This window comes from Oryzias latipes, chromosome 2 (assembly GCF_002234675.1).
Source record: "Oryzias latipes chromosome 2, ASM223467v1".
NCBI lineage: Eukaryota > Metazoa > Chordata > Actinopteri > Beloniformes > Adrianichthyidae > Oryzias > Oryzias latipes.
In genome coordinates this window covers 604,017-630,895 of record NC_019860.2, presented here as the reverse complement: position 1 = coordinate 630,895, position 26,879 = coordinate 604,017, and the positions used below count along the sequence as shown (strand labels likewise).

Below are 26,879 nucleotides of genomic sequence, written 5' to 3'. Positions count from 1 at the left end.
TAGAGGGGGTTAACCCAGAGCAGCAGACCAGGTCCAGAATGTGTCCCTTAGCATGGGTAGGCAGCTGAACATGTTGACAAAAACCAAGACTGTCCAGGCATGAGCAGAAGTCTCTGGTGAGGGGGAGGTGGTTGTTATCAAAATGTATGTTAAAATCACCCATACACATAACATTAGGAGTGAGAGACGATAGGTGAGTTAGCAGAGTTCCAAAATGCTCCAGAAAGTCCCTGTTCGGTTTTGGGGGGCGGTAAACCACTGCTATTACAGTTGGTGTGGGTCCAGGCAGCATGAAGGCAGTGCACTCAATGGAGCTGAATGAGGGGAGCGGAACCGGGAGGACTTTCCACGTCTCGCGATATATCACCGCGAGACCGCCTCCGCGGCCATGGCAACGAGGCTGACAGAGGTAAACAAAGCCGGGAGGGGTGGAGTCATTGAGAGAGGAAAAGTCATTCTGTTGCTGCCAAGTTTCCGTAACGCAGAGAAAGTCCAACTTACGGTCCACAATTAGATCCTGGATCAGCTGACCCTTGTTAGAGAGGGAGCGGATGTTGATGAGGCCAAAGTTGATGGTTCTGATGACCTGGCGCGGCGCCGAAGAAGTCGAGTTCGCAGGTCCGGGGAGGCTGGAAAGCACTCCGTGGTCCACAGAACGTCCGGTGTTACGTGGAGGACGGCGGGTAGAGGAGGAGAGGAAGCGGACAAGATTGGACGAGGCTTGGTAGTGCCGGTGCGTGCCACGGTGGATGTACCTCCGGCGTGGCGGGAGCAGGGGGTCCGTGCGGGCGTAGAGCAGAGGAGCAGGAGCTGTAGGCAGCCAGCGGAGACGGAGGAGTTCCGACGCTGAGTACTGGATGAGCCCGGCCGTGGGGCGGTAGAAAAGCCAGAGGAGGATCCAGGTTAGAGCCGACCAGACGTAAAGTTTGCACGTGAGCATAGCTGACAGGAGAAGGCCCGGGACTGCAGACTGTTTGAGTGATCTTCACAAATTTAAACACCCATTTCACAAGCTTATGTCCAAAACCACAACTGAAGTTTTGTTGACATTTGACCTTGAAAGTGGCTGCCATCTTAACATTTTTGAAGAACATTAGCTTATAGACTTGTATTACATCTGAACCTTAATGTAATGATAAACATCTAGAAACTTGTTGCTTTATGCTGTGTTGCCCCACCCGCCCCTCCTTCCCCGTCTCTCTAACATCCCTCTCAATTCTTCCCTCCTTTCCTTTTCCGTCCGGTCCAACACAAAAGATTTTCAAATATGATTTAAATGAAGAAAGTTTGGCCTCGATTACAGTAGGAGTTTATTCAGACTAGGCCTGCACAATATACCGCAAATTTATCGTTATCGCAACATCAAGCTGTGCAATATGCATACCACAAAAGATGGCAAAAATCGCAATAAATGGTTACCTTAAATGTGCTAAAATAAACTCATGGCAGCTTGAAATATTGAACAAATGAAATGAATCCCTTTATGCATTTAACCAATCGGGAGGACCCGTTTACGTTGTTGATCAATCAGATGAGCCCTTTTATGTTTCACGTTTGCTTCCTACGTCAACAAGGGTCATTTGGAGTATAATTTTTAAACTGTTGCAGTGAAATGGAAATTATGTTTTTGGTTGTTTTGCTATTTGTTTATATACCGCAAATTATATCGTTATCGCAATATTAATCACCAATATCGCATATCGCAAGTTTTCCTCATATCGTGCAGCCCTAATTCAGACATACCTCTGGTTTGTCAGAAGGGGGGGGGACAGCTGTTTGACCACCGGGGGACAGTCTGCCAGCTGTCCCCAACTTACCCCCTTCCTAATATAACCTCATATTAGGGTGAGGGGGTGGGGGGTCTAGCCTGCGATGCGCCTTGGGGGGGGCTACTTGGCAGTGGCCCCCCTCCTATGGTTACCTCAGGAGTGGGCCCCCCCCTCTTTCGGTTTTATTTGCACTTTAGACATGTAGGGTCCTTGGTAGGGGGGGTGCTTGGACATCACTGCCAGCAAGCAGCAGATGTCCTCCTAGCACCCTACCCCCCAATTTTAACCGCACCTTAGACATTTAGGGCCCCTTGGTGGGGAGGGAGAGGGGACATCACTGTGAGTAATCAGGAGATGTCCCCTTAGTGCCCTACTCGCCAATTTTAACTGCACCCCCTTAGTACACACACCCCTCCCCCCTCAATATATACATTCCAACATAAACACACACACATGCACACACACACCCTCTCAAACACACATACACGCACACACATTTTGCAAGGAAGGTGGGACCTAGGACCATCTGTCCCCTACCTCTTCCCTGGTGGGCGGTACGGGCCCCTTTGCAACGGCGGCCGTGTCCCCGGGGTGCCGGCTTCCTGGGCCCGGCGGTGCTCTCTCCGCGCGGTGGGGGGGTTCACATTACATCTGAGCCGGGGGTGTTCGTGTCCCCGGGGGGTGGGTTCTGGTCCTTGCTCCTGAGCGCTGGGCCCCGCCAAATTTCCAACTGTGGCCGAGCCTGGTCGGGCCATATTTACAACACCCCTTGTGGGCCCTCTTTTTTCCCCGGGGTTCCCCCCTCCTGGGCGGGGGCGGCGGGCCCCTGCCTTGCTCCTCCCTGGACCAACCGTGGGCCGGGCGGATGGCTGCCTGGAGTGCAGAGCGGGTCTCCCTTGGGGGGGTCCTGGCCTGTACCTGGGGTCTGGGCGGGGGGGTGCCCGGAACTCCTGGGTGGTGGTGGGGTGCTCATCTGGGGCTGTGGGCGTCCTTCTCCGGTGGGGCCCTGCGTTGGGCTCTCCCGGCGCGGCGGGGGGGCTGCTCTCCTGGTTGGGCTGGGGCGGCGCTCTCTTTCCCTCCGCGCCTCCCTGCTCTCTGGCTCTGGGGGCCTTGCGGCGGTCCTGCTGGCCCTGGCCTGGGTGGCGGGCTTGGTCGCCAGGGCGGCGGTTGTCCCCTGCCGATTCCTGTGTGGCGTTGGGGGGATTCCGGCTGCCGCTGCGTCTGCGGTGGGGGTCTTGGGGTGGGGATGGCTGGGCATTCTCCCTCCTCTTTTTCACCCCTTCAGCCCCTTTTGTACTACATTTGAACCTTACCATAATGATTAACAACCAGTAAACTTGCGGCTTTATGCTGCTTCATGGTCTTATCCCCCTTCCCCTCCTATTATCACCCTCCTACCCCCCCTCTCTCTAACATCCCTCTCTCTTCTTCCCCTCTTTCCTTTTCCGTCCGGTCCAACACCAAAGATTTTCAAACATGATTGAAATTAATAGAGTTTGGCCTCAATTACAAAAGGGGTTTATTCAGACATACCTTTGGTTTGTCTGAAGATTAATAACCCCTCTTGTTAAAGTAAAATATGTCCAACACAAGAGGCCCTCAGCTCTCATCTGTCTGCTCAGCTGTTGGACAGGACAAGTTAAAAAAAAAAAAAGAATCATTTGAAAGCTGTTTGGAAAAAAATGTAGTTTTTAGAGCTCTCACTATTTTTTACTCTTATTATTTTACTATTATTGGCTCAAGTTGAATGAAACGGTGCTGCATTGACACACTGGGCGCCATTCGCACGTCAAATTTGTGTCTGCTGCCTCTATTTTGACGCGCGTCAAATTTAATGCTCGACTGCGGCTGGATGTGATGGCTAAAGTGTAAATGCAGAATACAATATGAATATATTAGGAATGTGAGTGTGGTTAACCAAACATCTGTTACCATGGAAACCCAAAAGTTAACTTTTGCAGATTCTGCTAAAAATCCCATAGGTCTGTTTGTTACCCCCAAATGGAGCCCGAGACCTGACATGGGTTAAAAAAAAATGTTTCCACGAAATAATTTTTGGTTCCCACGGAATAATATTCTGATAGTCATTCATTCTTTTGTATTTTAATGCAGCGTAGTTACAGCGACACGTTGATTGGTCGAGCGGAAGTACGGGTTGTGTGATGCAGGATGGGATACGTATGAAGCATGTAGCCTTAGCATGCAAAGGGACTGCCAAAGAGTATGTTAATTAAAGACAAGTTACCCACTCTGAATATTAATTTTCCTGTTCAACCCTAAAGTACAACATCCCATACCGCAGTGGTTCTCCAGCTGCCCGTCTGCAGGCATGACAAACAAAAGAGCTCCATGGTTGACACAGCTTATCGGGAGTCTGAAACGACCAAAAAGGCATTCATCAGAATTTTTCATTTTTTAAACTCCTGTCCATTGACTGTTTTTATTTCGGGACCCCTCCCCTCCCCTCCCTCTTCCGCGGCCAGGGCCGTTTCAGCAGGCTGCTTAGTCTGAGCACCTGGCTCCAGTCTGTTGCCAGCCAGAATAAGTTTGTTTTTATTGACAATTTTAATCTTTTCTGGAACAGAACCTCATTTTATAAAACTGATGGCATTCACCCCAGTCCACTAGGCAGCAGTGAACTGAAAACATCAGACACTCTGTCCAGACATCACCGGCCCCCATCATTCCAACACCAGTCCAAACCTCCTCTTCATCCGTGCAGACATCGGTCTGTGGAAGTGACTGATTCACACCCCCCCCCCCACACACACACACACACATTTTCCAAGAAACTGCTTCAACTATCAGAAGTGATTCCTTGCCACAACCTGCTGCCCCCCCCCCCCCCCCCCCAGTCTATCCCATTAAGACTACTATTACAGACAGGTCTTCTATGAGGGAGCATGCAGGGAGAAAAGCAAACACTAACTGCCTTTGTCCACCAAAGGAAGCACCAAATCTTGAGGAAGCAGGTTCCACAACCACTCCGCCCTCCTCTTTTAACTTGGCACTTTTCAACGTTCGATCTTTGTCCAACAAAACATTTATCATAAAGGATTTTATCCATGATTATAATATTGATGGTCTCTTTTTAACTGAAACATGGCTAAGCACGGATGCATCTGCTGTTCTCACAGAGGCCTCTCCACCCAACTTTAGCTTTATTTTTCAACCAGGGAGGGAGATTACATTAGATGAGTACCCCAGCTTTGAACATCATGCCTTTGTTTTTAACAGCCCTCCAGTTTTATGCGTCACAGTATACAGACCACCCAAACCAAGCTCTGTTTTTATTGAGGAGTTTTCTGAGTTTCTAGCATCTGTCCACGCTTCCTTTAACATGATTTTATTAACAGGTGATTTTAACCTGTATGTAGACTGGAAGTCGGACTATTGCACCACTCAGTTCTTGGACTTGCTAGCTTCTCTTGATTTTAAACAACACGTCATGCAGCTGACTCACAACAGGGGGCACACTCTTGACCTCGTCGTCAGTCATGGTTTACCTACCAGTGTGTCCACTGTTGTGGACCTGGCTGTATCTGACCATTACTGTGTTCTTTTTAACATTACTGGTTTTATAAAGCAAGAGACCTCTGTGAGAGCGGTAAAGAAATGCTACTTGACTCCTGAAGTGGTCGAAAATGTTATTACATCTGTTTGCCCCTACTCTCCACTTGTCTTACCGGCCCCCTGTGATCTACTTGTTGAAAGTATTAACAGTAAATTAAAATCCAGTCTCGACTCAGTTGCTCTTCTAAAATCTAAGAAAATAAGAATCAAACCCATACCCCCTTGGAGAACTGAGGAAATTAAACAATTGAAGAGACGTTGTAGATCTGCCGAAAGACTTTGGAGAAAACACACACTTGTAATAAACTATCAACTGTACCAAAACCAACTAAAAGTATATAATCAAACAGTAAAACAGACCAAAAATTCATATTTTGTGAATATCATTTCTGTAAATAAAAATAACCCCAGAGTCCTCTTCACCACAATTGAATCTTTAATCAACTTGAATGTGTACAAAAACACAATGCCAGCCTCCGCCTCATTGTGTGAGGACTTTGCAGACCACTTCAGGAGCAAGATCCATTCTGTCAGATCTAACATTGTAAATGGACAGAAAAGCCTTTTTATTGGTAATGATGGGTTGATTTTACCTGAGGAAGCACTGGACAGTTTTGACCTGGTTGAAGCTGCAACACTTGGTCGAGTTTTCTCCCAAGTTAATCCAACGACTTGTTTTTTAGATTCCATCCGCTCATCACAAATCATTTTACGGGTCTTTTGAGAGTGAGATTTTAAATATCATGAACTCTCTACAGACATGTGTTTTTCCTGCTGCCTTTAAAATGGCAGTGGTGAAACCGTTACTCAAGAAATCCAACTTAGACCCTTCTGTTTTTAATAACTACATACCTGTTTCCAACTTGCCATTTTTAAGTAAGGTTTTAGAAAAACTTGTTTCTCTTACAAAATAACATTTTTTAGATAAACCAGTCTGGTTTTAGAACAAACCACAGTACTGAGACAGTCTCGTTAAAAATTGTTAATGATGTCAGGTATGCCTTGGATTCAGATCAGATCTCAGTACTAGTTCTGTTCGATCTAAGTGCAGCTTTAAATACTGTTGATCACCTGATCCTTGTAAACAGACTTTAAAGTCTTGGCCTTTCAGGGACTGTTCTCAAGTGGTTCGATTCCCATCTCATGGAGAGAAAGTTTATGGTAAGCATGGACACAAACTTTTCCGGGGTCCATGAAATTAATTGTGGTGTGCCTCAAGGTTCCATCCTTGGCCCCTTGCTTTCTAACTGTATTTTAGATGTGAAATTACTAATGGAAAATAATTTTCTGCAGCTCAACCAGGAGAAAACTGACATTTTAGTTATCGGTCCTGAAGCCAAGAGAGAGAAAAAGTGTCTGAAGTTAATGTAATTTCCATTAAGTCATTCAGAAACAGTCAGAAACCGGGGCATTATTTTTGACTAAGCTAAATTTTATCCCACAAATAAAACAGATGGTTAAAACTGGTCTTTATCATCTTAGAAATCTGGCTAGAGTCCGCCCACTACTCTCTCTTGCTAATATGGAGATGCTAATGCGTGCTTTTATCATGAGTAAAATTGATTATTGTAACGCCCTGCTTGCTGGTCTTCCAAAAACCAACATTAGGAACCTTCAGCTTCTCCAGAACTCTGCTGCACAAGTTCTTACAAAGACCAGGAGGCGAGCTCACATCACCCCAATTTTAAAATCCCTGCATTGGCTCCCCATATGCTTCAGGATTGATTTTAAGATATTTAAGATTTTAAGATACTTTAACGGTTTTTAAATGTTTTAACGGTCTTGCGCCTTCTTATTTATCAGACATTTTAGTAAAGTATGAACCCTCGCGGACTCTGAGATCCTCTGGCACTGATCTGTTAACCATTCCAACTGTAAACACCAAAACCTACGGAGAAGCCTCTTTTCAGCACTATGGCCCCCGTTTATGGAACAGTCTGCCAGAGGACCTGAGAGCCGCAGAGAACATTAATGCTTTTAAGAAAAGGCTCAAGACCCATCTGTTTAAACTGGCTTTTAACTAATTTTTTACTACCACCATTTATTTATTTTGTTAGGATTGGAGTAGCTGGACCCAAAAATGCAGGCAGGGAATTAGTTAGAATTTGTGAATTTTATAGTAGGATGAAAGGGGGTTGGGCTTTGGATCTTTGGCGTTGGTCTTTGGGTTCTTTGATGTTGGTTTTGGTCTTGGTACTTTGGGTTTTGTTCTTTGGGGTTGATTGTGAGTCCTTGTGGCTAGGGTTGGGAGGCTCCAACTACTAGCGTTTCCAACATCTTGTTTTCGTGCTCAGCCTGTTTCTTATTTGTCATTTCTTATTTGTCATTTCTCATTATCTCTCCCCACTAGGTAGGGGTTGGGAGATGTGAAAGAAGTGGGGGGTTGTGTAGGTACTGGGAGGGGGGCCCTATTTCTATTGTTATTTATTTATTTATTTTTGTGCTTGTTTATTTTAATTTTCATGTTTGTTTTTATATTATTTATCTTGTTTTAATGTAAAGCACTTTGTGTTACACTTTTATATGAAAAGTGCTTTATAAATAAAGTTTGATTGATTGATGGTTGGGAATAGCTCCCTCCGTGGCCAGTCGGAGCTCGTTTGCTTGTCATGTGAGCAGACCGACAGCCACTGCTGTATGGGGAAGCAGCAAATTCGGACCTCCTAAATCTTATTATATTTTACTTATTTTCATGGAGACAATAGTAAATAGATCCCTTAGTTTGATTCTTATTTTTATTAATGTCCTATTGAATGAATGTGGGTCACAGAGACACAGATGTAGCGGCGGAAAGCTGCTTTTCTGGCAGGACGGAGAGCGTACCGGAGTGTGAATGAACCCAGACATGGAGACGTGATTTCCGATGCTTTTGTGCTTTTTTTAAATTAAATAAATCTGATCTCTAAACATCCTCTGTGAATCCGAGCTTGTTAATGAGATAAACACAGACAGAAATGTAAAGGTATCTGCTGTAAATCCAAATATTTTTACCCATGTCCCATCACGGGCTCCTTACCCCCAGGTGACCTAAACACATATAACAGTTGCTATGGAACTAAAATCCAGAAACGGAAAAGCAGCCATTTTAAAAAACAGTTTACTGAAATAATCACATGCAGCTCTGACCAGGTTGGCATATGTGCTAGGGGGAGAGCGGGGCCTGTAGCAGCTGCTCAGCCAGTAAGGGCGAGTCAGAATTGGGCGGCAAGAGCAGGGGCAGGTTGCACCTGTGGGCTAACGCCTAACAACGCCGCTTGGGGCTTGAATAGTGTTTTTTTTTTTTTTTTTTTTTTTTAGGATTTGGATGTTGATTAGATCCTGAGCAATAATCAAAGCAGCTCAAATACATACTAATGGTTCTCATGCTTTGTCTTTTTACAGGACAGACTCAAAGATTTTTGAAGATGCAGTGGAGCTGCAGTACTTTTTAATCAAGATCAGGGATGAGTTATGCAAGAATGGAGAGATCCTAATGTCCACTGCACTCCGTTACACTTTGAAACACTTGCAAAGTGATGTAGATCGGGAAAAAAGAGAGAAAGTTCCCAGAGAGATTGAGGAGGATAGGAAGAAAGCAGAAGAGGAACAGGAGAAAAACAAAGGTAGTTGATTTAGTATTCATGCATGAAAACACAGGAATCTCTCGTCCTAAAATGTATCTGAAATGTTTCTGCAGATAAAAAAGAGAGAACAACCCATTATGTACAAAGAGATCCCTGGAAACCAAATTCTCTTCTCAAGTATGTAAAGGAATGCTCCTTTGACAACATCACTTACAGCGTGGGAGAATTTGTCTATGTGGAGCCATCAGAAGTGTACTTCAAGCCTCACATTGTCTGCATTGATCGTCTGTGGGAAGACAGCGCTGGTAACCCTCAAAGGACTGTTTGTCACAGATATATGTGACATGGCATTACATGTAGAGCACCAGAGTGTCACTGCTACAATAACCGAGCTTCTTATTTATAATAGATTGATAGAATTTATGCCAGACTCAGTCCAAAAGAAGGTGTACACGAACCCACTACATAAAAAAAGCAGTGTCAAGAATACACAAGTTAAGAAGCAGTGTTAGGAAAATTACTATAGTTCATAAAAAAATACATTAATTAAAAGAGTGTTAATTCTGAGGGACAAACAGCTCACTAGCACTCGCCCTCCTTGGCTTATTTAAACGCACCCTAAGGGCCTCATTGTACACCACCTGCAGCTTTCTCATACTGGTACTTTTATAGTTTGTCCACAGATGAGCTGTATACAGAGGAGGACAAAATGCTTTAAATAACACCACCTCGACTCCTTCTTTACACATGCTAAACTTTAGAGAAAGAGTGTTGGCTTGGCCATATACACCATGACACTGCCTGTAGATATCTGCATCATCTGACAAGTCTTCTGAAATGACATGCCCAAGATACTTTATCTTATTAGTTCACACGAGTACAGCATTTGATAGGTCAAAACCAGGGAAATTGTGGTTTTAGTGTTCTTTTGTCCGAGAAATCATAATCAGACTTTTTTGTGCATTTAATGTGATGTCATTATCAAGCCCATAAGCTGAACAGATGTTACCAAATTGAAGACCAGCAGTACTTGGACTCAACACAACTAGATCGTCAGCAAACATCAAATGGTTGACAATGAGATCTTCAGCCACACAAGTGTGAACAACAAGTACTTTAGGTTTGAGAGACAGTTTATCCACATAAAAATTAAAAAGAATAGGAGAGAGAATAGTGTAAGGTCTGAAACCCTATTTTCCTCATTTGACCTGCATTGTTTGTTGAGCATACCAATATGCCAGAATACACACAACACATTTAGGTACACATCTCTCTACCAGTTTTATAAATAATTTCTTATGATTTACTCTGTCAAAAGCTTTACAGTCATCTAGATAACAGTGAAACAGAAATAGATCATTTCTTTAAGATCATATATACACATGTCAGGACCCATCTTTTCTTTAAACCCAAATGGATTATCAGTCATTTTTACAAACTCTGGAATCCTGTCCAGCAGGATTATCTCATAGAGTTTTGATAGAAAACTGGCTAGAGCTATCAGTCTGTCATTTTCAGAGCAACCAATTTTTCCAGCTATGTTTTTATCCCTGCTACTAAACATAAGAGTTATCATAGAGTCTGGTTAAAATCCATGAACATTAAAGCTGTAAAACACATGGCAAGTAGTGGGATTACACTTGCACTGGCAAACTTTACATACTCAGATACCCCATCAAGTCCAGTAGCTTTGTTGTTTGACAGTTTGGAGATAGCTTGGTGGACATTATGCGCTGTGATTACACCAGCGGTATCAGTGTCCTTTGCTACAAACAGATCCCTCTGGACACAGTGAAATATTCTTATATAGTGTTGTCACCATAGTTCTAAAATATTTTCAGTGCCACAGACCCCATCTACCATACATGGAATTGTTTTAGGGCCAGAAGTATTAACTTTGACTTCTTTTCATCAGATTTTTATTTATTTATTTATTTATTTTGAATTAGGACATTGCATATTAAACAATGTTTCAGCAGCTGCTTTGACATAAATATGGCAGCTTCATCCGTTGTCCTAAAGCAGGATAAGAGGTTCAACAGTTACATTGACAACGCAATACAATAGCACAATATTAGTGGTAAAAATATTTACAAAGGTTATTTACAATTTGATTTTTGATTTGAAATGGTTTATTTCAAGCAATCAAATAGAAATAATCAATAAAAAGCAAGTCTAAAAAAGTCAAAAAAAAACAACGATAACTAACATCTGCAGGACTGGTTTGTTTTCAGCCATTGTTTAAGAGCTGTTTGGAACAAACCAGTCCTGCAGACCTTAGTTATTGTTTTTTTGGATGTTGTTACAACATAGCCATGGAATCAGCTCTCATTGCCTGGTCCTTTTTACAAATAAAACTTATTTCATACATTTCTAAATGCAATTGCTTCTCTAGGAGGAGAAATATTAGTTAATAATTTATCTGAATGTACAGTGTACATCGACACTGCATCTTCTGAGAGTGCTCCAATCCAAATATGAGGAATTTTCATGATTGTAACCTGGCCTCAAAGGTAAACTCAGCATTTGCATCTTAAAAGAAATATGATCAGCAAATGATAGTTCATAAAAATGTTCATAGTAGTCAGAGACCCATGAGCATCAGCTGTTGTGAAGTCAAATGCCATGCTTCACTGATGTGTGTACCTATCTTCAGGCAGCAACATTTCAGTTGAGTGTATTCTGCTGTATATTTTGAAATGAATCTATTGTTGTTCCTTGAAGGTGTGATGTGGCTCTATGGCTGCTGGTTCAAGCGGCCAAGTGAAACTATTCACATAGTTTCACAAACCTTTCTGGAAAAAGAAGTCTTCAAGAGCTGCTACCGCAGCAGAGTGCCCATCAGTAAAGTTCTCGGCAAATGTGTGGTTGTTTTTGTGAAGGTTAGACACCCCCCAAAAAGGTTTCATATGACAATAGAACTGTAGTGAATTTAGGTGTCTTTTTGTGATTCACGTAGGATTACTTCGAAATGCAACCTGAGGGCTTCAAACCTGCAGATGTGTATGTGTGTGAGTCCCGCTATGTTGGTAAAGTCAAGCCCTTCAAGAAAATCCAAAAATGGTTCTTGCCAAAGAGTCCAGTAAAGTTGGTGCCCCGGGTGGTGCCTCTGCCCGTCGTTCGTGTGCCCTCCATGTTTGCCAAACCGGACCTGGACAAAGCGTCCTTCTCTCATGCAAACCCCGGCAGTTTTGAAGACAAGGTGAGGTGAAGCACCTGCTTGATTTGATTGTTGTTTGTTGCAGTTAAATGAGATCAACCTTTCTTAAAGATTCTTGACATATTTAGTAAACCTTTTAGATTCTGCTGACTTGAGTCAGTGTAAACAAAAGCTATATTTACTATCAAACTACATGTATGCCACTATTTTTGGTGTTAACGCATGTTTAGCTGTTTCATGAAGTCTCTGTTGTCCGGACTCTTCCTTAGTAATAAAAACCTATATTTGCTGGAAAAAATAAAATCTGGATGTTTGTGCTTGAAAACTCATATGCTTACATTTAATTCTGGCAGCAAAGAACTCTATTTCAAATTAGAAACTGTCAAGATTTGAATGTTTGTGAATGTTTAACATTTCAGGAGCGAGAGGATGTTCCCATGGAGATAAATGGAGCCGAGCCAGGCTGCCAGTACTTTGAACAGTTATGCTACAATAACATGTGGTTTAAACTTGGAGACTGCGTTTACATCCAGTCACATGGATTGTCAAAGCCCCGGGTTGCCAGGTTGGTGAAAATAAACCAAGCATAGTCAAGAAAAACCTCTGAACAAGAAATAGGTTTTGAGAAATGTCAGTGTTGCAAGTACAATTCTTAATTTGCGATCCCTCATGCAGTTTCACTGACTTGTCTACAGAATTGAGAAGCTGTGGTTGCAGAATGGAACCACCTTCTTCTTTGGACCTATTTTCATTCATCCTGAGGAAACGGAGCACGAACCCACAAAGATGTTTTACAAGAGAGAGGTTTTTCTAAGTCACCTGGAGGAAACCTTGCCCATGACTTGTGTCCTAGGTACGGCACAGCCATATAGCCGTCTCTGAATGTGGGCCTTCAAACGTTATTGATAAAAAAAAAAAGTGCTTTTCATGTTGTCAAAGAGCTTTACAAACGAAAGCCAAACATAGGCACAACATTTTGAAATTAAAGCCAACCTCCTCCCCCACCCACCATTGACATTCACCCATACACCCCAAGACCCCTACATAAAGAATGCAGGCATGAAAACAGGGGCACACCCCAAGACCCCTACATAAAGAATGCAGGCATGAAAACAGGGCTGGAATTGGAATTGTAAGAGGAACTTCTAGCTTGGCTCTATTGTGAGGAAACATTATAATGAAGCCCTGGGGCCAAAATCATGTCATTAAAAAAAGTCTATTTTCCAACTGACTTGGTAACGACCCTTGTTGTGTTTCCAGGCAAATGTATGGTGTCCTCCTTTAAGGAGTACCTGTCATGCAGACCTACAGAATACTCCGAGGAGGACATCCTGCTGTGTGAGAGCAGCTACATTGAGACAGAGAAACAAGTGAAAAAGTTAGAGGGTCTGAAGCGCTTCTCATATTCTGCCAAAGTGGTGGAAGATGAGATTTACTATTTCAGGTTTGGAAAGTCAAAAAGAACTTCTCCTCTGATCTAAACTGAATCAGATCCTTCTTTTACCATCTTGTTTTGGTGTTTTGTGTAGGAAACTCTATGTACCACAGAAGGAAGCTTCACCCTTTTTGGACAAGAAGATAGATGAGGTTAAACTGGCAGACATGGATGACGGACATGATGACATGGAAGACATGGACAAGGATGATGATGCTCCTGTGACACCTTCAATGCCTCAAATGCAAAGCTCTCTGTCAAGTGACATGGACATGATGCCATACACAGAGGAAGACTTCAGGCCACCGCCAGTGGGTCGTCGGGTCATGGAGCTCCTCAGGGACCTCTATGTTTCTGTAATGAGCCACCAGAAAAAGAAGCACCGATGCAATAGTGACTTTCTGGCTGAGATTCCTGCTGTGGATCCTGCTGCCCCTGAGAAACCACCTCTCAACTTTGAAATAATCCGAATGAACCTGGAGCGTGGTCGCTACAGGAGGCTGGACGTCTTTCAGGAGCACATGTTTGAAGTGTTGAAGAAGGCAAGGAGGCTACACAGGTATGACAACCTTTGAAAAAGGAATTAAAGAGGAGGTCACATAGTCTTACTTAGAGTGCCTTGTGAAAGTTTTCGGCCCCCTTTAACTGTGTAACCTTTTGCCACATTTCAGGGTTCAAACATAAAGGTATAAAACTGAATTTTTTTCTGAAGAACGAAGAACCAAAACTGCCCAGTACCAGAAATCCTTCATACCCAATGCAAAAACCCTGTACAACAGCTCACAATACAAAAGATAACCTTAGCACATTTTTTATTATCTATTTTTCTTTCCTTTTTGCACATTCCTTTTGCACATCTTTTTACCTGCACTGTTCTGTAAAGAGCTTTTTAAATTATACTATACTTCACTAATCTGGCCTTTATGGAAGAGTTTCAAGATTTTTTAAACATATCCATAAAAACTGTTGTTTAAAGTTACCCACAAGCCACCTGGGAGACATGCCAAACATGTGGAAGAAGAAGCTCTGGTCTGAAAAATCCAACTTTTTGGCAACAATGAAAAATGTTCCGTTTGGCGTAAAAGCAACACAGCTCATCACCCTGAACACACCATCCCCACTGTAAAGCATTGTGGTGGCCCCATCATGGTTTGGTCCTGCTTTTCTTCAGCAGGGACAGGGAGGATGGTTGGAATTGATGGGAAGATGGATGGAGCCAAATCCAGAAGCATTCTGGAAGAAAACCTGATGGAGTCTGTACAGACCTTAGACTGGGACAGAGATTTGTTTTCCAACAATGATCCAAAACATAAAGAAAATCTACAATGGACTGGTTCACAAATCAACATATCCAGGTGTTAGAACAGCCAGAGTCCAGACCTGAATCCAATGGAATCTGTGGAATCAGGGCTCACATAGCCATTTGTCGCTGTTTTTTCGAGCAGTGCGACCACAAGACTTTACTTTTCACTTGTCGCTCGGCCACAATATCTAACGTTTATATATTCTTCACTTTTCATAAGTAATTTTGCGAAAACGTGTAGATTTACCTCGTCTTCATAGTTTAGTTTTTCTGCTAGTCCTGTGTTCAGACTTCAGGTTCTATGGAACCTTGATCACTTCCTCTCTCCTCCTCCGCGCTTTCACTGCGAATCCGCGGCACGCGATCACTACTTTTTTTTTTCAAACTTTATTGAATGTAACAATTCAATACAAAACAATGTTAAACAGCAACAACGAAGGCACAAGCCAGTGGGTTATTATTACATTTGATTATAAATCCGACACCGTCACTGAAGAGAGACTGAAGCATGTCAGAGATGTGGAAGACATGGCAGGAATAGATAGGAATATGTTGGATGGAGTAGTGGGTATAATTAATAGTATGGACAGCAAGATATTTAATGAATGCATTGAAGATGAAACTGTATCCACTAAGCTTTAAGCTGAATGTCAAAGAATCAAAGGCAACTCCAAATACCTGAATCTCAGACTCAAATGCAGTAGAATGTTAAACTACTTAATTTTGTTTTTCTTTACAACACTGTAAGCAGTAAGTATTTCTAGTTAGCTGAATGATCTCAGTTAGACCTGCACAATATTAGGGAAAACTCTCGATATGCGATATCAGAGAATAAAATTGCGATAACGATATAATTTGCGGTATATAAACAAACAGCAAAATAACCAAATAACCATTCCCAGTTTAAAAATTATACTCCAAATGACCCTCGTTGACATAGGTTACAAACATCTAACATAACAGGGCTCCATCTGATTGGTCAACAATGTGAAGGCGTCCATCCGATTGGTCAAATGCATTAAGGGATTTATTTGATTCGTTAAATGGTTCAAGCTGCCATTAGATTGTTTTAACACATTTAAGGTTTATGATTTATTGCGATATTTGCCGTTAGAAGCACCATGAAAACTTCTGAACTAGTGTTACCTACTACACTGCAGTGCTCTCTTCAAAACATCTGAAACAGACTAGAGCAGATTTAAGTTTGATATGGTCTATTTTCAGTCATTGAAAAGTGTGGAAATAAGTGATGTCACCAGAATGAACCAAATTGCACCATATTAAAAGTTTCCGGGGGGGCATGCCCCCGGACCCCCCTAAAGTTGCAAGCACCTGCGGAGCGGCGGGGGCCGCTATGCGGTGTCGGGCCAGTAACTTTCAGGCAGGGCCAGTAAGTTTCAAAAACTACTGGCCCTGTGGGCCAGTGCAAATTTCTGGGCTATGTCAACCCCTGGGAATGTTCTCTATTCAAACTCACTGAGCTCTAGCTGTTTTGCAAGGAGGAATGGGCAAGAATTTCAGTCTCTCCATGTGCGACACTGATAGAGATAAACCCCAAGAGACTTAGTCGGCGCCACAAAGTATCAAATTAAGGGGACTGAATAAAGGGGCACGCCCAGTTTTTCTGTTTATTTTTTCAAAAATTTTGAAATGTCCAAATAATTTTGTTCAACTTCACAATTGTGTCCCACTTGTTGATTCTTCAAAAAAATTACATTTTGATATCTTTATGTTGAACCCTGAAATGTGGCAAAAGGTTGAAAAGATGAATGTGGCTGAATACTTTTCAAGGGCCTGTATAAGACTTCTTTTTTTCAACAAATTAAAATTTTAAAGAAATCTACGGCTAGAACAGTAGCATCTAGACCTAGTTTTTTGCATCAGTTTATGTAAAGCACATGTCGGGAATATCCAAAAGAAGTTTGGTGGCCACCTGTGGCAAACTGTCAAATTTGGGGATTTTCACATTTCTGCACAGGACATATGAAGTGATATATATGGCAAGACATTGCAAACAAAACTTTTTTATGTTGCAAATGAAAGTTTTAATTGTTTGCTTTTCAAAAAAACATTTGTTGTTTGCAGAAATGTTATTTTTTTTGCTTTCTAAACATATTTTTTAACGTTTGCAACACAAACTTTTTTAGATGCGTTATGTCTCATCTCGTTTCGGAGGTGTTTCCCATTTTGGCCTTGGGGTTTCCAGTCCATATTCTGCACACATGTTCCTGTATATTATTCCAGCCACTTGATTGTGGCGCTCCATGTATGCTTTACCTGCCAGCATCTTACACCCTGCAGTTATGTGCTGGATTGTTTCAGGCGCCTCTTTGCACAGCCTACACCTTGGGTCTTGTCTGGTGTGGTAGATCCGAGCCTCTATTGCTCTGATGCTCAGGGCTTGTTCCTGAGCTGCCAGGATGAGCGCTTCAGTGCTGTCTTGTAGACCAGCCCTTTCTAGCCATTGGTAGGACTTCTTGAGATCAGCCTCTTCAGTTATGGTCTGGTGGTACATCCCATGCAGGGGTTTGTCTTCCCATGAGGAACTATCAAATCAAATCCCCCATTTTACAATAACATACGTCACTCAAAGTGCTGTGCATAAAATACAATAAAATTTAAAAAACAACATGACAAGACAAACAGTGCGACAACCCCCCCCCCCCCCCCCACACACACACACATAGAGATACATACGCACACCATGATAAAAAAGTGATAAAATAATGAAATACAGAGACCTGGGTTTGTCCTGAAGTGAGAAAACCACATTTTGGGGACATGTCCTCGTCAGTGACCCCCCCAACCCAAGTTCACGGAGAACACTACCACAGAACCCCCCCAGATCCGAACAAAGAGTCAGACCGGAGAGATCCCATTGCAGCGACCCCGTTCACTGAGAAGGGTCAGTGGAGGATCCCTCAGAGGAAATCACTGGAGGTAAAAATAAAATGTAAAACGAAGAAAATTAAAATTGAACAAGAAACAAATAATTACATAAACCTTAATATTCATTCATTCATTCATTCATTTTCTTAACTGTTTTTCCCTTTCGGGTTAGGGGGCTGCCGGAGCCTATCCCGGCCACTTCTGGGCGAAGGCAGGGGACAGCCTGGACAAGTCGCCAGTCTGTCGCAGGATAGAACATTCACAATCACACACCCATTCACTCTCACACTCACATCTAGGGACAATTTAGAGTTGCCAATTAACCTATGAAGCATGTTTTTGGACGGTGGGAGGAAGCCGGAGAGAACCCACACATGCACAGGGAGAACATGCAAACTCCACACAGCAAGGTCCCCTGTTGATGTAGTTTTTCACCTCCCCCAGCCGGGACTTGATCCGGAGCCCTTCTTACTGTGAGGCAAGAGCGCTAACCACTGTTCCACCGTGCAGCCCATATCCTCAATAAACCTTAATAGACATATGAAATGCTAAGAGTGACTAAAAAATTAAAAATAAATACAAATAAATAAATATATTTACATACTTATATAAAACTAGTAAAAAGAAAAAATAAATTATTAAAATATCAAATAAATTTCTAAAATTCAACTAAAAGCGAGATTAAAAAGGTAGGTCTGCTGTATTTTGCAGCAGTTGAAGGTTTGCTATCCTTGTTCTGGGAAGACCAAAGAGCAGGGCATTACAGTAATCTAGTCCAGTGTTTTTCAACCAGTGTGCCGCGGCACACTAGTGTGCCGTGGGAGATGGTCAAGTGTGCCGTGGGAAATTACCCTCATTAATCATTCACTGATCTAAAAACATTTTCCATCTCCAGGAAATCAGCTCTTTGTTCATCCAAACAGGCCCTGATAAAACACTGAGTAGTGAGGAATATAAAAGATCTTAAAATTACTTTTTCTTTGTGTTTATTTGATTCTATTAAAGACATTTTGATAAGAATGACGGTATTTACCTGCAGCTATAGCGGTTTGCGGAAAAGTCCCGCCCCTTTACCTGTCTCCGCCAATCATTGTTGAAGGCTTAATCACATGTCAGCAGTCTGACCAATCAGAAGTGGTTAAAGTATTCACTTCCTTGTCCCGATTTAGCTCATAAAGTCTCTCAGTTCCAACAAAAATACCAGCTAAAGCTCGTCTTTAGCGGTGTAGCTTTCCACAGAGTCCGGTGTCAGACCGTGAACAAAACAATGAAGCTCACAGACGCGAGTCTTTCTGCCCTTTTTCGGCAGTTTTCACACTACATCTCCCATGATGCATTGGCTTAAAGGGCCAGTGTACCAGCGCACAATGAGTGAGCTTGACATGTCTAGAAACCTCAACGGACAATTTAACTTTTATTTCATCTCTTAGAAAAAACAGCCGCAACTTCCTGCTTTTTTGGCCACAATTATCACAAAATGCACGTGAGATTGCGGGGGGGGGGGCTGTCGATCAATAGAGACCATGAATTTCTGCTTATTTTTTTTTTATTTTTTGGATGCTGGTGTGCCGCGGGATTTTTGTCAATGTTAAAGTGTGCCGTGGCTCAAAAAAGGTTGAAAAACACTGATCTAGTCTACTGGTAATGAAAGCATGCATTCAGTTACAGCGACACGTTGATTGGTCGAGCGGCAGTACGGATTGTGTGATGCATGATGGGATACGTATGAAGCATGTAGCCTTCGGATGCAAAGGGACTACCAAAGAGTATGTTGATTAAAGACAAGTTACCCACCCTGAATATTAATTTGCCTGTTCAACCCTAAAGTACAACATCCCATACCACAGTGGTTCTCCAGCTGCCCGTCTGCAGGCATGACAAACAAGATTAAGATATTCCTTTATTAGTCCCACGATGGGGAAATTTCCTCATTGCAGCAGCAGTACTGGGCAGAGAGAGAGCAATATATAAAAGAAACAAAACTTCGGAGTCAGTATAAACACATATACACAATATACGCGCATACATTTCTAAAAAAAATGCACATGATGGCTGTATAGTCAGTTATTGCACAGGGTAAGATAAATAAGACAGAGCTGATGGTGTTGTTTAACGTGGTTCACTGGGAGCAGCTAAGGTTGTACCGTCTGATGGCAGAAGGTAGAAACGACCTGCGGTGTCGCTTAGAGCTGTGACGGTGTCGAATTTTTCATCACCGCGGTGATGAACCACCAGGGGGCGCGGTGTCGCCACCCCCCCCCCCCCCCCCCCCCCCCCAAAAAAAAAAAAAAACACAAAATCCCCCGGCGGCCGCATCGGAAATAAATAAATACAGTTACAACGTACTATTCTTTGTTAACAATGACAACAAATGACAACAACTAACAGCTACATATCTAACTTGTGAACTAACTATAGGTGTTGTAGATTGACTGTGTGTGAGCGCGGAGCGTCTTGTGTAGGAATAGGAGGAAGGTGCGCACACATGTGTTGGGGGGGGGGTGTTGATTCTTCTGCAGCGGACCGCTCTGGAGCTGCACGCAAGTTTCACCTGTGTTCTCTGGTTCAGACATCTTCTCAGAATATTATTTATTGCCCAGTAATAAACAGACTGCAGACACTTTGTCACCTCTCCGGTTGCCATGAAGCCTGACACCCATTAAGAACGCGGGGCAGGAGGCTCCGCTTTTGTTTATACAGACACGTAACGTTACGCTGCAAAAAATAGTTCCCAAACAAAACATGTAGTGATTTTCAAGGAAATCTAACAGCGTGCGTTCATGTTTGGTGTTACGGATTGAAGGCGGACAGTAACACCCCCCCCCCCCCCCCCCAACACAAAATCCTCCGGTGGGCGGCCGGTGGGGAGAGGAGCCAGAAAGCCGGTGGGGGCTTTCTGGCTCCTCTCTCTCTGTGTGGGGTGGATCGTGCTGGGCCTGGGGCGTCGGTGCCTCGGGGGATGGGGCCCTGAGGCTGGGGGACCTGGGCCCTATGCTGGGGGGGGCGCTGGGGGACGGCTGTTTGACCACTGGGGGACAGTCTACCAGCTGTCCCCAACTTACCCCCTTCCTCATATAATCTCATATTAGGATGAAAGGATGCACTTTGGGGGGGGGGGGCTACTTGGCAGTGGTCCCCCTCCCGTGGTTGCCGTATGAAATGCCCCCCCCCCCCCCCCCCCCCCTCTCTCGGTTTTATTTGCACCTTAGACATGTAGGGCCCTTGGTAGGGGGGGTGCTTGGACATCACTGCCAGCAAGCAGTAGATGTCCTCCTAGTGCCCTACCCGCCAATTTTAACCGCACCTTAGACATTTAGGGACCCTTGGTGGGGAGGGTGAGGGGACGACACTGTGAGTAATCAAGGAATGTCCTCTCTATGCCCTACCCACCAATTTTAACTGCACCCCCTTAGTACACACACCTTTTACTCCTCATAATATACATTCAAACACAAACACACACACATGCACACATACACCCTCACAAACACACGCACACACATTTTGCAAGGAAGGTGGCTCCTAGGTAGGGTCCATCCTGATGGGTGACTGACATCCCGATGGACAGACCACCATCATGATGCCACGCCCCCGCCACGTTGCGAGTCGACACCATAAGCCGCGGTTACATGTACAAAATATCTTGATGGTATCAATGGTCGGATTAGAATCCAACCGTGTACATGGGCCCAGAAAAATGTTTTCAGAATATAAAAACGTTCACTAAGGTCACAATTTCGGTCGGAATAAATCATTCGCACATGCGCAGTAGGGTTTGAAAACCGGAAGAGGATACAACTTCCGCCGAGCTGCTTTTTTTCCAAACTTTATTGAATGTAACAATTCAATACAAAACAATGTTAAACAGCACAGAGCAGCTATATACATTGACATGTCAGCTCGGTAAAATACGAGACGATCTTCTAAACGTGCTTTTAATAATGTTACGGTTATTATGAAACACCTGTTCGCTCATCATTTGAATTTTAATCCGTGTGGTCAGTGCGTTTTCTGAACGAAACCAGGATTAGCAGTATGCTAACACGGGCTAACAACATTAGCTTTGGGTGGCGCTGCACCTTAAACATGTAAGAATAACATCAGCCTTTATTTAGTCGGGACACGACTGGGAACACAAATCCACGTGGTTGTTTGAATGTTTTCTAAGGACTGAGCGACATTTCTGCTTTGAAGCTCAAACCGCTGTGTGTCTGCTGACGATCCGAGCTCTGCTCAGACACACACTTTAGACCCGGTTCTGAGTTCGGTTGCTTGTACCCCTAGAGCTGCGGGACGGAGCCCCCCCCCCCGACAATGTCATCGTCCATCCCGATGGTTGACAGCAAACATCGTCAACGGCCAATTTAGGGGACATCGCCCAACCCTAGTCTTAGGTCCATCTGTCCCCTACCCCATCCCTGGTGGGGGGTACTGGGCCCTTGGCAGTGGCAGCCGTGTCCCCTGGGTGCCAGTTTCCTGGGCCCGGCGGGGCTGTCTCTGCGCGGGGAGGGGGTTCACATGTCCGTTTCCCTGTGGGGTGGGTTCGGGTTTTCCCCCTGGGCGCTAGGCCCGCATTCCAACTGTGGCTGAGACTGGTCGGCCTACGTTTACAACACCCCTTGCGGGCCCCCCTTTTCTCCGGGGTGCCCCCCTCCTGGGTGGGGCCGGCTGTCCCCTGCCTTGCTCCTTCCTGGACCAACCGTGGGCCGGGTTGGTGGCTGCCTGGAGCGCAGAGCTGGTCTCCCTTGGGGGGTCCTGGCTCGTACCTAGGGTTGGGGCGGGGGGATGCCCAGATCTCCTGGGTGGTGATGAGGTGCTCGTCTGGGGCTGTTGGCACTCTTCTCGGGCGGGACCCTGCGTTGGGCCCTCCCGGCGCGGCGGGGGGCTGCTCCCCTGGTTGGGCTGGGGCGGCGCTCTCTTCCCCCCATGCCTCCCGGCTCTCTGGCTCTGGGGACCTTGTGGGGGTCCTGCTGGCCCTGGCCTGGGTGGCGGATGTGGACGCCCGGGGGGCGGTTGTTTCTGCCTGCTGCTGGGTGGCGTTGGGGGTTCTGACTGCCGCTGCTGCTGCGGCGGGGGTCTTGGTGTGGGTATGGCTGGACACTCTCCCTACTTCTTTTCACATTCCATCATCCATTTAGAAGAACATAAACACTCACCTGAGCACAGGTGTTAGCTCACCTTTGCACTAACAGTTTGCATGATTGAATGAATGAAATATTTCACACCAGTTTGTTTAAAGGCATAAGTATGCGTGTGTGAAATATATCTGTATTGTGTACATGTTGACATGTGGACATTTTTGCAGCTAACAGGTGTGTTTATAACATCTGAGTGTGTGTGTGGACAGGCCCCGGCCTTTGAGATTTACACTTGAACCTTACCGTAATGATAAACATCCAGTAAAGTTGTTGCTTTAGGCTGCATCATGGTTTTATCCCCCCTCTCCTATTATCACCCTCCTATCCCCCCCCCCCCCCCTCTAACATCCCTCTCTCTTCTTCCCTCCTTTCCTTTTCCGTCCGGTCCAACACCAAAGATTTTCAAATATGATGGAATTTGTCTGAAGATTAATAACCCCTGTTGTAAAAGTAAAATATGTCCAACACAAGAGGCATTCAGCTCTCATGTGTTTGCCGAGCTGTTGGACAGGACAAGTTAAAAATAAATAAATAAATAAAATAATAAAAGTTTGGCCTCAAAAAAAAAAAAAAGGTGCGGTGATGACCTCATCACCGCGGTGATGCGGTTATGGTCACGGCCCTAGCCGAGATGCTGCTACACCAGCAGACCGCTCAATAAAAGATGGCTGATGCCACCACAGAGTCATAAAAAGGCTTTAGGAGTGATCCCTGCACTCCAAAAGACCTTAGTCTCCTTAGCAGATAAATTCTGCTGTGCTCCGCGGTTGGGAATAGCTCCCTCCGTGGCCAGTCGTAGCTCGTTTGCTTGTCATGTGAGCAGACGGACAGCCCTTGCTGTATGGGGAAGCAGCAAATTCGGACCTCCTAAATCTTAGTATGTTTTATTTATTTTCATGGAGGCAATAATATATAGATCCCTTAGTTTGATTCTTATTTTTATTTATGCCCTATTGAATGAATGTGGGTCACAGAGACACAGATGTAGCGGCGGAAAGCGGCTTTTCCGTCGGGACGGAGAGCGTACCGGAATGTGAATGACCCCAGACATGGAGACATGATTTCGGATGCTTTTGTGCTTTTTTTAAATTAAATAAATCTGATCTCTAAACATCCTCTGTGAATCCGAGCATGTTAATGAGATAAACACAGACATAAATGTAAAGGTATCTGCTGTAAATCCAAGTATTTTTACCCACATCCCATCACGGGCTCCTTACCCCCAGGTGACCTAAACACATATAACAGTTGCTATGGAAATAAAACCCAGAAACAGAAAAGCAGCCATTTTAAAAAACAGTTTACTGAAATAATCACATGCAGCTCTGACCAGGTTGGCATATGTGGTAGGGGGAGAGCTGGGGCCTGTAGCAGCTGCTCAGCCAGTAAGGGCGAGTCAGAATTGGGCGGCGAGAGCAGGGGCAGGTTGCACCTGTGGGCTAACGCCTAACAACGCCGCTCGGGGCTTGAATAGCGTTTTCTTTTTAGGATTTGGATGTTGATTAGATCCTGAACAATAATCAAAGCAGCTCAAATACATACTAATGGTTCTCATGCTTTGTCTTTTTACAGGACAGACTCAAAGATTTTTGAAGATGCAGTGGAGCTGCAGTACTTTTTAATCAAGATCAGGGATGAGTTATGCAAGAATGGAGAGATCCTAATGTCCACTGCACTCCGTTACACTTTGAAACACTTGCAAAGTGATGTAGATCGGGAAAAAAGAGAGAAAGTTCCCAGAGAGATTGAGGAGGATAAGAAGAAAGCAGAAGAGGAACAGGAGAAAAACAAAGGTAGTTGATTTATTATTCATGCATGAAAACACAGGAATCTCTCATCCTAAAATGTATCTGAAATGTTTCTGCAGATAAAAAAGAGGGAACAACCCGTTATGTACAAAGAGATCCCTGGGTACCAAACCCTCTTCTCAAGTATGTAAAAGAATGCTCCTTTGACAACATCACCTACAGCGTGGGAGAATTTGTCTATGTGGAGCCATCAGAAGTGTACTTCAAGCCTCACATTGTCTGCATTGATCGTCTGTGGGAAGACAGCGCTGGTAACGCTCTAAGGACTGTTTGTCACAGATATATGTGACATGGCATTACATGTAGAGCACCAGAGTGTCACTGCTACAATAACCGAGCTTCTTATTTATAGTAGATTGATAGAATTTATGCCAGACTCATAGTCCAAAAGAAGGTGTACACGAACCCACTACATAAAAAAAGCACAGTGTCAAGAATACACAAGTTAAGAAGCAGTGTTAGAAAAATTACAATAGTTCATAAAAAATTACATTAATTAAGAGTGTTAATTCTGAGGGACAAACAGCTCACTAGCACTCGCCCTCCTTGGCTTATTTAAAAGCACCCTAAGGGCCTCATTGTACACCACCTGCAGCTTTCTCATACTGGTACTTTTATAGTTTGTCCATAGATGAGCTGTATACAGAGGAGGACAAAAATAACACCACCTCGACTCCCTCTTTACACAAGTTCCTTACACAAGAAGCAGTGTTAGAAAAATTACAATAATCATAAAAAAAAAAAAAAAAAAAAAAAAAAAAAAAATAAAAAACACATAAACAGAAACAAACAAAAAAAAGACAGTCCTCAGTTTACATAAATCTGACTGAAGTTATGCACTAAATCTATGTTACTTATGCCAAGATGAAGCCTTCAGTCTGAATAAGATGAGCATGCAAGCCAAAAGTGTTAATTCACTCATAGCACTCGCCTCTGCTATTAAAAGCACCTAAACTCATTACACCACCTGCAGCTTTCTCATACTGGTACTTTTATAGTTTGTCCATAGATGAGCTGTATACAGAGGAAGACAAAATGCTTTAAATACCACCACCTCTACTCCTTCTTTACACATGCTAAACTTTAGAGAAAGAGTGTTGGCTTGGCCATATACATCATGACGCTGCCTGTAGATATCTGCATCATCTGACAAGTCTTCTGAAATGACATGCCCAAGATACTTTATCGTATTAGTACACACGAGTACAGCATTTGATAGGTCAAATCCAGGGAAATTGTGGTTTTAGTGTTCTTTTGTCCGAAAAATCATAATCAGACTTTTTTGTGCATTTAATGTGATGTCATTATCAAGCCCATAAGCCGAACAAATGTTAAGAAATTGAAGACCAGCAGTACTTAGACTGAACACAACTAGATCGTCAGCATACATCAAATGGTTGACAATGAGATCTTCAGCCACACAAGTGTGAACAACCAGTGCTTTAAGTTTGAGAGACAGTTCATCCACATAAAAATTAAAAAGAATAGGAGAGAAGGTTGTATGGTCTGAATCCTATTTCCTCATTGACCTGCATTGTTGAGCATACAATATGCCAAAATACACAAAACACATTTAGTTACACATCTCTCCACCAGTTTTATAAATAATTTCTTATGATTTACTCTGTCAAAAGCTTTACAGTCATCTAGATAACAGTGAAACAGAAATAGATCATTTCTTTAAGATCATATATACACATGTCAGGACCCATCTTTTCTTTAAACCCAAATGGATTATCAGTCATTTTTACAAACTCTGTAATCCTGTTCAGCAGGATTATCTCATAGAGTTTTGATAGAAAACTGGCCAGAGCTATCAGTCTGTAATTTTCAGAGCAACCAATTTTTCCAGCTATGTTTTTATCCCTGCTACTAAACATAAGAGTTATCATAGAGTCTGGTTAAAATCCATGAACATTAAAGCTGTAAAACACATGGCAAGTAGTGGGATTACACTTGCACTGGCAAACTTTACATGCTCAGATACCCCATCAAGACCAGTAGCTTTGTTGTTTGACAGTTTGGAGATAGCTTGGTGGACATTATGCGCTGTGATTACACCAGCGGTATCAGTGTCCTTTGCTACAAACAGATCCCTCTGGACTCAGTGAAATATTCTTATATAGTGTTGTCACCATATTTCTAAAATATTTTCAGTGCCAGAGACCCCATCTACCACACAAGGAATTGTTTTAGGGCCAGAAGTATTAACTTTGACTTCTTTTCATCAGATTTTTGTTT

At 43.5% G+C, this 26,879-nt stretch overlaps 1 protein-coding gene across 3 annotated transcripts in view; it reads left to right on the top strand.

Annotated features, from left to right (window-relative positions):
• Positions 1–26,879, top strand: part of LOC101169930 — an 83,172-nt gene that overhangs the window by 26,527 nt on the left and 29,766 nt on the right. For all 3 annotated transcript variants that reach the window (XM_023963860.1, XM_023963854.1, XM_023963865.1), the window contains 10 exons: positions 8,724–8,944; positions 9,019–9,210; positions 11,630–11,787; positions 11,865–12,107; positions 12,485–12,630; positions 12,761–12,918; positions 13,326–13,509; positions 13,595–14,059; positions 24,403–24,623; positions 24,698–24,889. In XM_023963860.1, the coding sequence (XP_023819628.1) occupies positions 8,724–8,944; positions 9,019–9,210; positions 11,630–11,787; positions 11,865–12,107; positions 12,485–12,630; positions 12,761–12,918; positions 13,326–13,509; positions 13,595–14,059; positions 24,403–24,623; positions 24,698–24,889 (2,180 nt within the window). The remainder of the gene's footprint in view (positions 1–8,723; positions 8,945–9,018; positions 9,211–11,629; positions 11,788–11,864; positions 12,108–12,484; positions 12,631–12,760; positions 12,919–13,325; positions 13,510–13,594; positions 14,060–24,402; positions 24,624–24,697; positions 24,890–26,879) is intronic.